This window comes from Spermophilus citellus, assembly GCF_964194105.1.
Source record: "Spermophilus citellus genome assembly, chromosome: 8".
Lineage (NCBI taxonomy): Eukaryota > Metazoa > Chordata > Mammalia > Rodentia > Sciuridae > Spermophilus > Spermophilus citellus.
In genome coordinates, this window is record NC_138189.1 from 1,836,544 (window position 1) to 1,850,367 (window position 13,824).

Sequence of the window (13,824 nt, forward strand, 5' to 3'; positions counted from 1 at the left end):
CCACAGACGTTCAGTTTTCATTTCGTTCTGGTTCTGCATCAGGTTCCGGAGCCAGACCTAGGGTCTCATCAAGTGGTTGGGGAGACTGAGGCCCAGAAAGGTGAGATGATCTGCCCAAGGTCACACAGCCAGCTGCTTGGCAGTAGACTGGGTCTGGTTCCTCATAGTATTGACTTTGATTTTTCACGATTTTTTTTTTTTTTTTAATGTATGGAGAGACCTTGGGTACAATTTTACATGATTTTGAGATGAAATGGGGACATGTGAGTGGAAAGACTATTGCTGCTGTTGGCTTTGTATTTGAACTTGAGCTTCCAACATTGATTCCAAAATGTTGCTTTAATATAGTCTTTATCCACTTTTTCTTAAATTATTATCCCTGAAAGGAGTGGTTTCAGTTTTCCTATTCACACCTGTGAGATTTCAATGTGACATACTGTAGGTGTTTTTACCTACTGTGTGTATATTTGTGCTTTATACATAAAATAAGGGTTTTTTACGCTCTTTGAGAATTCATGCATTAATGCTCTGAGTTAGCACTATTTTGAGGTCTTTTGTGTGCAGAGCTTTCTGCTTGGAGTACAGCAGTGAACAACATAGGTCTAGTGACAGTCTTTCTGAAGCTGAGAGTGTAGGAAATGGAAGTTCTTGCAGGTGAAATATAGATGATACAAGAAGTGTGACAAGAAGTGTGGCAAGACGTGGAATTGGGAAGGCAAGCAAGAATCAGATGTGAAAAGTGTCTAGTGTGATAGTTTGTTCTATGGCAAAGAGGAATTTATCTTCTGTTGCCTGCATGGTTGGGTTGAGTTTTAAACTGGGAAGTAATACAGGTAGAAATATACTTAAAAAAAAATTACTACTGAAGCTGGACAAGACACGTGGTTTTGTAGCCAGGAACAGTTGTGCAGGCCTGCAATCCCAGGTACATGGGAGGCTAAAGCTGGAGAATCACTTGAGCCCAGGAGTTAGAGGCCAGCCTGGACAGTGTAACAAGATTTTTGCCTTTAAAAATAATAATAATAAATAAATAAATAAAGGTCTTGGGACCAGTTAGAAAGACAGAATTTGGGGTGACTGTCACTGTGGAAGTTCTTCACTAGGTTTGTTTATTTGGTTTTTATACTGGGGATTGAATCCAGGGGTATTTTGCCACTGAGCCACATCCCCAGCCCTTTTCATTTATTTGAGACAGGATCTCACTAAGTTGCTTAGGGCCTTGCTAAATTGCTGAGGCTGGTCTTGAACTTGCTATCCTGCTTCAGCTTCCTGAGTGGATGGTATTACAGGCATGTGACCCTACTCCAGCTTTCACTTGTTAGCAAGGGCTGGAGATATAGCTTCATTGGTAGAGTGTTTGCCTCACATGCATAAGGCCTGGCTTCGATCCTAGCACCACAAAAAAAAAAAAAAAGTTTGTTAGCAAAGCCCATATATATGGCCTGTAGTCTGAACCCTACCAATGTCTGGAAAAGATTTGAGATGCTACTCGGTAAAAAAAAAAAAAAAAAATATGTGCACAAGGGCTGGGGTTGTGGCTCAGGGGTAAAGCGCTTCTTAGCATGTGGGAGGCCCTGGGTTTGATCCTCAGCACCACATAAAAATAAATAAAACCAAAGGTATTATGTCCAACTACAACTAAAACAATTTTTTTAAAAATGTGCACAAAAGTAATTAGTCCATGTGCTATATTTTCAGAAAGTTGATTCTCAATGCCTACATTGTATTCTCAAAGAATCTATTTGCTGTTCCTGAGTTTCCCCCTCCTCCCATTTCAGGAGGTAATTTTAGGGCCTGGGTGTTCCCTACCTGCTTCATCTCTTTTCTGTTGCTGTTTGGCATGGCAGTTTTCTTTGTAACCTTTATTAAAATTTGCCTCCTTTCTCAGCACCTTGTTGATGTCTGTTCTGGTTTCTTACTCTTACAAGTTAAAGATGTCTCAGGTAGAGGTATTTTCTCCTAATCTCTCTTAATGATATCTGTGTTTAAGTCTCCTTTTGTTTCTTGATGGTGACTGTATATGTTTTTGGTACCTGGGATTGAACTCTGAGCCACCTCCTCAGCCCTATTTTTTATTTATTTAGAGACAGGGTCTGAGTTGTTGAGGGCCTCAGTCCTCCTGTTTTAGCCTCCCAAGCTGCTGGAATTATAGGCATGCACCACCGCACCTGGCTGTGGCTTTTTTTTTTTTTTTTTTTTTTTTTTTTTTTTGGTGGTGGTGGTAGTGATGAAGATCGAACCCAGTGCCTCACACTTGGGAGGCAAGCACTCTACCTCTGAGCCACAACCCCAGCCCTGTGACTGTATTTTTACTTGGGCTATAAGGCTGTATTTTCCCCATCTTTGAAAAAAATTTTTTTTTCCTCTCACAACACCCTTCCTGTTTCCAATTATGTGCCATCTCTTTCAAGCATCTAATGATTTTGATAATTTAATTGGTTATAAATTCAGTGGGAAAAAATCTTATTTAGATTCTGTGCCAAGTGCTGAGGGAACTCCTGGTAAGTATTAAATTTAGAGTTAATGTGTGTCGAATTAAGGGAGGATGGAAAAAGAAATAGGGAAATTAGGACTGGGAAGAGAGAGAGAAGTAACTTTTGAGGTAGTCTTTGAGGGTGGATAGAAATTCCCTGGAGTGGCAGGACCCTTCTTGCCACTATATCAAATTATGTCATTCTGACAAGAAAGATCTAGAATACAGGTGCCTGACATTCAGGGTATCTGGGGTAAAAGGACACATGTCTATAACTGCAAATGGAGTCAGACAGTGAGAGGTGGGGAGTGAGGAGTGGCTTTATGATCTGAAGGACATACTCTGTGGGCAGTAGTTGTGATCTTTGGGAGCCCTTGCAGTATTAGATCTTTTGGAACCTGATGACTTTTGAGTTTTCTTGTGAAAGTTAACTTCCTCAGGCCCATTTAATGTTCTTTCTTATGCTCTTTGTTTACCCTAGGGGCCAATCACCATTGACTTGCTTTCCTTCTTTTTTGTTCCTTTTAGATACACATGACCGTAGAATGTAATTTTTAAAAAATTTTTTTTAGTTGTAGATGGACCCAATATCTTTGTTTATTTTTAATGTGGTGCTGAGATTCAAACCCAGTGCCTCATGTATGCAAGGCAAGTGATCTACCACTGAGCTACAATCCCAGTCACCATTTTATTTTGACCGAGTTTATTTTGACATGTTGCACAGATATAGATTATGGTTTATTTTAATTCTGTTCTTGGGGTTGTACATGATGTGGACCTAACTTTGGTTGTATATTCATATACAAGGATAGGAAAGTTATGTCTAATTAATTCTCTTTTTTTTTTTAGAGAGAATTTTTTAATATTTATTTTTCAGTTTTGGGCGGACACAACATCTTTATGTTATCTTTATGTGATGCTGAGGATCGAACCCAGCATGCCAGGCGAGTGCATCACTGCTTGAGCCACATCCCCAGCCCCTATCTGCTGTCTTTTCTATTCCCCTCCCTGTTCCCTTCCCTTCATTCCCTTTTGTCCAATCCAGTGGACTTCTGTTCTTTCCCTCCCCACCCTCCCTTGTGGGTTAGCATCCACATATCAGAGAGAACATTTGGCCTCTGGTTTTTTGGGACTGACTTATTTCATTTAGCGTGATATTTTCCAATTCCATCCTTTTTAAAAAAATATTAAGTTTTAGGTGGACACAGTATCTTCATTTTACATTTATGTGGTGCTGAGGATGGAACCCAGTGCCTCATGTATGCTAGGCGAGCACTCTACCACTGAACCACAACACCAGCCCCAATATTCTATCTTTGTATACCACAATAGTCTGTTGTGTATATATGCCTCATTTTCTTTATCCATTAATCTGCTGAAGGGCACCTAGGTTAGTTCTATAGCTTAGGTATTGTGAATTGAGCTGTGTCACTGTAATATGCTGATTTCAAGTCCTGTGAGTATAAACCAAGCAGTGGTAAAACTGGGGTCAAATGGTTTCATTGCTAGTTTTCTGAGGAGTCTCCATACTGCTTTCTAGTATGGTTGTACCAATTTACAGTCCCATCAGTAATGTATAAGTGAACCTTTCCCCCCACTCACTTGCCAGCATTTATTGTTACTTATATTCTTGATAATTGCCATTCTGACTGGAGTGAGATGGAATTTTAATATTTTTTAGTTATAGACAGATGCAGTATTTTTATTTTCAGTGTAGTTTTAATTTGCATTTCTCTAATTGCTAGAGATGTTCAACATTTTTTCATATATTTTTTGACCGTTAGTATTTCTTCTGTGAAGTGCTTGTTCGGTTCCTTTGTCCATTTATTGATTGGGTTATTTGTTTTTTGGGTGTTAAGTTTTCCTATTAGGTGCAGAGTCTCTGGTCTAATGCCTAGATCCTTGATCCACTTTGAGTTTTGTGCAGGGTGAGAGATAGGGGTTCAATTTTGTTCTACATATGATTTCCATTTTTCCTAAAGAGGCTATTTTCTCCAATGTATTTTTTTTTTAAGAGAGTGAGAGAGGAGAGAGAGAGAGAGAAAATTTATTTTTTAGTTCTCGGCGGACACAACATCTTTGTTGGTATGTGGTGCTGAGGATCGAACCCGGGCCGCACGCATGCCAGGCGAGCGCGCTACCGCTTGAGCCACATCCCCAGCCCCATTCTCCAATGTATGTTTATGGCGCCTTTATCTAGTATGACTGTATTTATGTGAGCGTGTCTCCATATCTTCTGTTCTGTTGGTCTTAATATTTGTTTTTGTGCTAATACACACCATTTTTGTTACTATAGCTCTGTAGTATAATTTAAGGCCTGGTATTGTGATGCCTCCTGTAACACTTTTCTTGGTAAGGATGGCTTTGGCTATTCTGGGCCTCTTATTTTTCCAAATGAATTTCATGGCTGCTTTTCCTATTTCTATGAAGAACGTCATTGGAATTTTAATAGGAATTGCATTAAATCTGTATAGTGTTTTTTGGTACTATGGCCATTTTGACTGTTAATTCTGCCTATCCAAGAACATAGGAGATCTTTCCATTTTCTGAGGTCATCTTCAATTTCTTTTTTTAGTGTTCTGTAGTTTTCATTGTAAAGGTCTTTCACTTTTTAGAACCCAAGGTTTTTGTTTTTGTTTTTATTTTGAGGCTATTGTGAATGGTATAGTTTTCCTGATTTCTCTTTCAGCTGATTGTCATTGGTGTATAGGCATGCAATTGATGTATGGGTGCTAGTTTTATACCCTGCTACTTTGCTGACTTTGAGTTCTAGAAGCTTTCTGGCTAAGTTTTTTGGGTCTTCTAAATATAGAATGATGTTATCAGCAAATAAGTATAGTTTGGGTTTTGTTGTTGTTGTTGTTGTTGTTGTTTTTGCTATTCATAGCCCTTTAATTGAAGAGGGTCTGGGTTAGAACTTCTGTCATAGCTCAAGATTAATGTCCCTAGAACTGGGTTTGGCTAGCCCATAAGTGACAGCATATATGTATTCATTAGCTAGCCTCCATATGAATCTGACTGACAGTCGGAGGGATGGCCTGTGCTGAGGAGCTCTGGGGCAGTTCCATTTATTTATTTATTTATTTTTTAATATTTATTTTCTAGTTTTCGGCAGACACAACATCTTTGTTTGTATGTGGTGCTGAGGATCGAACCCAGGCCGCACGCATGCCAGGCCAGCGCGCTACCGCTTGAGCCACATCCCCAGCCCCAATGGGGGCAGTTCCATTTAGATCAGTCCGCCTCTGGTGCACTCTTGAGGGAATTCCCACTATGGGACACTGCTTAGCTGCTTTCCGCTAATCTGGGTTTAAGAATTGGATTTGGAAGCTTCTGACCACTACCCACACCACTCCATATGTCTTCTCACTTCCAGTCCAAATGACCTCAAACTCAAGATACATAGAGGCAGCTAAGCTTCCTAGCTGGCCTTTTCTTGCTTGGTGCCTTCAGCACTGGGGCAGGCAACACTCCCACCTCTTGTGAGTTTTGTGGCAAGGTCAAGTGACCTTGGGCTCTGGGGAAAGATGGGAGGTTGTTGATGAGCTCCCACACCTGAGGCCATTTTGAGCTCTGAAGAAGTGGATCTTTAGGGTTCCTTCATCATGTTACTCTTTCTCCTAGCTCCAGAGCACAGGCCACATTGGCCAAAACATGTGAAGGTCTGTGGCTTTGGTGCTCCTTTTAGACCTCTGGGGATTTGAGCTGTGGCCTGATTGCTGATGGGGCTTGATCAGGCTCATGACATAAATTCATGGAAGACCTGATTACCCAGTATAATGAACATGCCTCATTCTCCAAGCATAGTGTACTATTTGCTTTGACCAAATTCATTCATCTTATCCCTGCAAAAATCTCAGGAGAGCTAGGAGCAGTATTGCATGCATATAATCCCAGCAGCTGGCTCAAGAGAGACCAGTGTTCAAGGCCCTTAACACCATGGTGGGTGTGTTTTTGTTGTTGTTGTTTATGTGTGTGTGTGTGTGTGTTTTTTAATCTTATATAGACAGCCCTTTATATTCATGGAATCTGCATCTCTATATTAAACCAATTGAATTGAAATACCTGGGAGGGTGGGAATATAGCTCAGCCTAGAGCTCACCATGGGTTAGGCCCTGGGTTTGGATCCCTAGCACTACAAAAAATAAGGGGTTTGGGAATGTTTATGCTGAATGTATACCATTTTTTTTAATCTTGCCATTTTTCTTATTTGTATGTACAAATATATATATTTTAAACTATGTATCTTAAATATATTTTGTTGGCACATTATAATTATAGGTAATAGTGGGATTCGTTGTTACATTCTTGTTCGTGTATACAGCATAACAATTAAATTTGGTCAGTTTTGTCCCCGGTATCTCCCTTTCCCTTACCTCCTCCCTCCCACTGGTTGTCTTCCTCTACTCTGCTGGTCTCCTTTTTATTTTCATGGGATTTCCTCTTTATCTTTTCCTTTTTTTTTTTTCATCTCTAACTTAAACATCTGACCCTGATTTTTATTTTTATTTATTGTGGTGCCAGGGACTGAACCCAGGGGTGCTTTACCACTGGGCAACATCCCCAGCCCTTTTTATTTTTATTTTTTTTACGTGTTTTATTTTAATTTTATTTTTTTTAAAGAGAGAGAGAGAATGTTTTTTAATATTTATTTTTTAGTTTTCAGCGGGCACAACATCTTTGTTTGTATGTGGTGCTGAGGATCGAACCCGGGCCGCACGCATGCCAGGCGAGCATGCCACCGCTTGAGCCACATCCCCAGCCCCTTTTATTTTTTTTTTTAATAGTTACTTTTTAGTTGTAGTTGTCACTACCTTTATTTTTTTTATGTGATGCTGAGAATCGAACCCAGGGCCTTGCCCGCGCTAGGCAAGCGCTCTACCACTGAGCCACAACCCCAGCCCCCTTTTTTGTTTTTTGAGACAGGGTCTCACTAAGTTGCTGAGGCTGGCCTGGAACTTATGATCCCCCTGCCTCTCCCTTCCAGGTCACTAGGATTACAGATGTGTACCACTGCACCAGGCCACTGAAACTACTACTAATATAGTATTCACGTTGTATTATAAGCAACAGAGATAATTTGAGGTATGTGGGAATGTGTATGTAGGTTATATTGCAAATACTGCCTGAGCACAGGTGGATTTTGGTATTTGCAAGGGGGTCCTTAGTCTAACAATCAAGAAGCTTGTATTTTTCTTGAATACTAAGATGTGGTTATTGGTGTGACAGGGGCATCAGAGTTCCATTTAAGAAGCTTTGAAAGTTATTGGCAGTTTTAATGTTCACATATAGTGCATAGGAGACTGGACTTTGCTGATAGCTGAATTTCTGACACTGTTTACAAAAGCAATCGAGCCATGCAGTCTTTATAGTATTCTTTCTCTTTAACATATGTTCTATAATTCTGCTTTTGAAATTCCATGGAGAGGGCTGGGGCTATAGCTCAGCGGTAAAGTGCCTCCCTCACGTGTGGGGAACTGGGTTCGATCCTCAGCACCACAAAAAAAATAAAGATATTGTGTCCATCTGCAACTAAAAAAAAATCCATCTAGAGAGAGTTAAAATGGAAATGATCAGAAGTTTGTGGCTTATAAAAGGAAGACATGAGCCAGGCAGTTGGAACCAGCCAATACCCAGTCAGTCACTGATTTGTCAGGATTTCCTTAATGGTGTTCTGTAGGATTTGACCTCTCGGCTTTTACAACACCATCAAAAAGAACTTACCCTAATCAGCTTGTCCAAACTCAAAGGAGACTTAGGCCTTGTATCCAGATAACCCCTTATGAGTTCACAGTGGAACTGCTTTATGATTGTTACACAGAAGGAATGACCTGGTACCTGGGCTCCTTCCCCCACCCCTCACCCCCCACATGGGAAATGAACAAGGAGTCACTTGGCTAGTGTGGATAGAGCTAGAACAGGGGAATTATGGTTCGGATTTTCAGTAGATGATTCAGATGCTGCTGCTCTGGCATGGTTTGAGGGCTCTGTTCCTGTTGCAGGACTGGGCTAGACCTAGAGCTTCTTGTGAGAACATCTGATTGTGCTTTATTCTGTTTCTGTTGTGCCCCTACCCCAGACCCTTTCCCTGACTTCCTTTCTTTGCTCTTGGGAATATAGTAGTATGAGATTTACTAGTAGAATCTGGTTCCAGTCTAACATTTCCTGTTTTCTGCTTGCCTTACAGTCTGTTTCTAGCCTTTATGCAGGTCATACTGCTGTACACATGATGGCTATACAGTCAACAAATATACATGATGAATATGCATATGGTTATATGTCATGTTTCTCCTAGAGTGTGGGGAGGGCATCATTGTAAGTGACCATGATTGCTGTGTTGAAAAAAATGAAAATCTGGGATTCCACCTCTTGGGTCCCCTTCTTCCTCCGGGAGAAGTCTTTTCTGCTGTCCTTTAATAAATTCTAATTTCTACTCTGAAAAAAAAAAAAAGAAAATCTGTCAGAACATAGAAAGCCCGAGAGCTCTCCTGGTTGCCATCTAGTAGTCCCATTTCTCTCTCCTGCACTCTGCTACTGCCTCTGAGCCATGCCACTTTCTTCTACTCTGGTTCCTGAGTCTCCTCCCTGGTCTACATTCTGATTCGTTCAATCTTCCATCTGCCCTCTCAGCACACAGGTGACACAGTCTCTAAATGAAGATCTTTATTCATTGTCGCTAGCATGCGTGTGTGGTTTATGAGGGTTGTTATGATTTGAACACTGTCAACCTTTGCTGTCTTCAGTTTTCCCGCACTGCATCCTTCTGGGGCATCCTTCCTCCCTCTAATCACCCCACCCACCTACTTAATTCCTTGACTTGCTCCTCACTGTAGGCCTCAAATGCCATATGGCCTCCTCTGGCCTTCCTGTTTGATCTTTAGTACAATTTGGTCTTGGAACATGACCTCTTTGCTCTTGCTTTCATCTGGCTTGCTCCCCAGTGTTCAACATCCTGTATTAAGCTCACTAGCTTTCTTTTAGACACCACCCCCCACCCTGTGCATCTTCCAAGGTGTTCATTGCTTTTTTCCTCCTTGAAACTCATACAGAGTAGGTTGTTGGTTGCTTAGTCTGCAATGATGGGTCAAAACTAGGGCCTGTGAGTGCCAGGTAAGCGCTCTACCACTGAGCTACATCCCTAGCTCTACAAATGCTGGGTTTTGTCTAAATGGATATCCACGTTCTCCTACCTTGTTTCTGGCTTTTTAATTCTCTTTCAGGCTCTTCTTTCTCTACCTCCCTCCCTCCCTAGACATTCACATGTTCTGAAATCTCTGACCCCAGTTCTACCATTTGAGTTTTTCTATCCATCTTTGGACCATTCCACCAGAATTTCTCATATCCAGCGTTGCTAACATTAAAGCTACCCTCAGCAACTCTTTCCTTTCTGCCTTCTCTCATTTAGGTCTATGGTGTCACTCTGTTGCAGAGTACCCTGACATGAGTGTTTCTCTCCCACCCTCACAGCTTTAGGAATTCTGGCATTTAGCCTTCCTGATCATTCCCAGTTAGAAACAGCTACTGCTCTACCCCAGATCTTTTCTTAGCGACAAGGGCACTATCAGTTACCCATTTTCAACCCCTTTAATAAACATGAGAACCTCCATGTATAAGATAGGGGAGGTAGGTACACAGTGGACAAAGCCCTATCAGATGAGGACATAGTGAGTGTCTTTAGAGTTGCCTCTGTACTAAAGAATGGTGGGCCCTTGTGCTGAGATGAAGGAAAGTTGGTGGAGAACCAGGTATAATAGAGGAAGGAAGAAGCAAGAGTTCCTTTTTAGACATACTAAATTCCCATGTTCCAGCCAGTCTAAGGGGAATATACCTGTAATCCCAGAGACTCGGGAGATTAAGGCAGTAGGATCCCAAGTTCAAGGCAAGCCTGGGCAGTTTGGCAAGACCCTGTCTCAAAATACAAATAAAAAGGGCTGGGAGGGGCTGAAGGTAGGATGCTGGTCTACCATGCACAAGGGGCTGAGAATGGGGGAGTAGCTCAGTGGTAAAGCACCCTGCGTTCAGTTCCCAGCGCTAAATAAATAAGTAGAAATAATAATAAATTTCCATATTTCTAATTGTTTCTAGGACATCTCTAATTTGGCACTAAGGTAGTATATAATTGCGTGGATTCTGGTGTTTACTAGTGTGGACTTTGGGCAAATTATCTCCCTCTTTTTAAATATTTTATTTTTTAGTTGTAGTTGGACACAATACCTCTATTTTATTTATTTATTTATTTATTTTTGAGAGAGAGAGAATTTTAATATTTATTTAGTTTTCGGCGGACACAACATCTTTGTTTGTATGTGGTGCTGAGGATCGAACCCGGGCCGCACGCATGCCAGGCAAGCGCACTACCGCTTGAGCCACATCCCCAGCCCCTCTATTTATTTATTTTTATGTGGTGCTGAGGATCAAACCCAGGGCCTCACACTTACTAGGCGAGCACTCTACCACTGAGCCACAACCCCAGCCCCTTAATTCCCTCTTGATCATCCTTACTTAGTTGCCTCTGTGTAAGAGAGTGACCATTACTGAGCCTGCTTTCTTACTGGGTGGTAAGTGTAGTGCTCAGGATGAGGCAGTCCTTAGCATAGTGCCTTGCGTGGGAAAGTAACCTGTAATTTTCAGGTGTTGCTTGTTTTATTACCTGAGGGCTTTTGTCCCCTGTGTAGTCCAGAACCCTTTGGTTGATGAGGTATCTTCCCCATGATCTCCTTCTATCTTGTTCTGCGGGGAATACCCTCTCCCCATTTGACTTCCTAGTAAAATTCAGCCCTTGGGTAGGTCTTTCAAAGGCTAGTCTTCCAGCTTCATTGTCCTCTGACTCTGCCCACCATCCCTGAAAGAGAAAAACTAGACTTGGAATGAATTATTGTGGAGCTATGAAGCTCCCAGGGAAGCCAGTGGTCTAGCTGGGCCTGTAAGGATACCGGAGACTGGTTTCTGAGAGTGGTGATTGGCATGCAGGCAAGGCCAGACACAAGATGCATCTTCAACAGCAATATTTGAAAATCTAAATATCAATGCAGTGAGAGGCAAGAGGCTTATGGAGTAGCCAAGGTATGTGCATCCCCTCATTCCCCATTGCTCAGTAGGCATCTCTCCCTTCTTCTCTGGGAAGACATTTGTGTTGGATTCTTTTTAATTTTGGAGACACATCACTGAGGTGGACAAATGGGAGGGGGAAATCTTGTGTCATAGATGTAAGCTATTCTTGGGACCAGAAACATAAATAATATGTGCATTAGAACCTAGGAATTATGGAGGATCTGGGACTGTCGTATATTCTGAGTAGTCTTGTGGAGCCTAAGGGGGGTTGGGAGCAAGATGGATGACCTTTTGTATCCTCAGCTCATCTGTAGGGTGGACAGTGAGATTATAGAAAGAACCCAAGGCTCAGGACTTTTCTTGGCCTTGGAAGCTTTGTCCCTCCTGGTTGCTGAAGTCAGGTATGTCATTCCTGGCTCATTTTTTCCCCCAGGAAATAACACAGTGCTTTTGTTAGGGTTGCACAGACAAAAAGGGCAGGATGTGCTCGGGGGTATAGTTCAGTATGAGAGCACATGAGGCCCTGGGTTCAGTCCCCAACACACACACATACACACGCACACACACAGAGAGAGAGAGAGAGAGAGAGAGAGAGATGGCATAATGGCTCTGATTGCAGCTTTGAGGTCAGGTATGCCATTTTCAGCAAGAATTCTTACTTCTGAAAATGAATATGGGATTAGTGACATAAACTGCATAAAGTGTTCAGCAGAACACTTTGTGACAGGAAGGACTGGTGAAATAGTAAACTGAACTTTGTAATCAACAGTGTAGGTAGCAGCATTTATCAAGTTGATATCTTTGTTTTTCAGGACAGGACTCGAAGATACTGAAATCTGCCTGGCTCCAAATTCTTTTAAGCCAGAAGATGAGTAACCAGCAGGCATGAGAGGTTGAATATTCTGCTTTGCTGCAAACCTGGGTAGAGATCACTTCCCTTTCTGTAGGTTGGAGCCAAGGATCATAATGAGTACAGTAAGTTTCACCAGCTCATGATTTTATTTTCAAACTAAGCAACTTCCTTATCCTTTGTGGCACATTGCAGAGAGAACTGTTCTGGGTGATCCTGGATCTTCATGGAGTATGTGCTGGGTCCTTCCCTTAGCTGCACCAACAGGCCCATCTTCAGCTGAGTTCCAGGTGTTGGGATGGTGCCCCCAGAACAGAAGGCTGAGGAGGAATGGCTTAAGATTCAAATATACTTTTTTTTTTTTTTTTTTTTAGTGCTGAGGATCGAACCCAGGGCCTGGTGCATACTAGACAAATGCTCTACTGCTGAGCCACAACCCAAGCCCAAACAACATACCTTTTTAAAAACTTTTTGAATTTTATTTTGAGACAGGGTCTCACCACATTGCCCAGGCTGGCCTTGAATGTGTAATCCTCCTGCCTCCACCTTCCAGTGAGTAGTTGGGATGACAGATTATGCCACCATGCCTGCCTGAAACATCAAACCTTCTTGGCAGTTGTGTCCTAGAAATATTAAGGCCCTTTGTGGTGTTTTGGTTATTTGCAACCCAGTTTTCTATTTTTCCTTCTACATTGTTTCTTTGTGTTCAACATGAACCTGACAGTAATAATCAAGTGGAAGTTTTCTTACGTACACTGGCCTGTGTCGATCAGTCATTGTAACTACTGTGTAGACTTTCATCGCACCCCCGAGGCAGCTCTGGTTCAGCATAACCCAGGTGTCACCTGGAGTCCCTTGAGCACAATAGAAGTTTGCCTGTGAAAGTCCCCTTGCTTACTTCCTGCTGACAAAGCTGCCTCAAGGTTGCTCATGTTATCTAAATTCTGAACTGTTTTCTGAGATGCACTGACTTCCTTAGGGATAAACCAGATGTGAAACAGCCTCATCATCTCTTTCCAGACCCCAGAGGTGCTGCGGATGGCATTGTAAAGCTAAAGGGTGGTTAGGAGTAGGGTGAGGCTAAACAGACAGCTCCTTCAGTGAACCGGTGACATGAGGTCTGTTCGGGTAATCTAGCCCTTTAGGTCTTTGCCTTCCATGCCTTTCTAACAAGCCCAGCCTACCCTTCCTGAGTCTCTAGGCCCACCCCCCTACCCCTGTAAAGGGTGAGTGACTTCCCACCTTGGTCCTTTATCTGTAGACTGCTGTCCTAGCCTACCTATAAGGAAATAGACATTCTAAGCCTTACATCTGAGGCCATATCTCTGTCCAGACGGGGAGGACAAAGCAAAGCAATATGGCCTTTATGAGGTCTTGTGAAGACATTGGTTAAGTTACAGTGTGAGTAACTTCTGTAGTTGATTGGATGGTTCGTTTTCACCAAAAGCTC

General features: G+C 42.1%; 1 protein-coding gene across 2 annotated transcripts in view; it reads left to right on the forward strand.

Annotated features, from left to right (window-relative positions):
• RNF4 (ring finger protein 4) overlaps positions 1 to 13,824 on the forward strand; it is a 33,513-nt gene that overhangs the window by 922 nt on the left and 18,767 nt on the right. For both annotated transcript variants that reach the window (XM_081304209.1, XM_081304210.1), the window contains exon 2: positions 12,337 to 12,499. In XM_081304209.1, coding sequence (XP_081160335.1) covers positions 12,491 to 12,499 — 9 coding nt within the window. In that variant the 5' untranslated portion in view covers positions 12,337 to 12,490. The remainder of the gene's footprint in view (positions 1 to 12,336; positions 12,500 to 13,824) is intronic.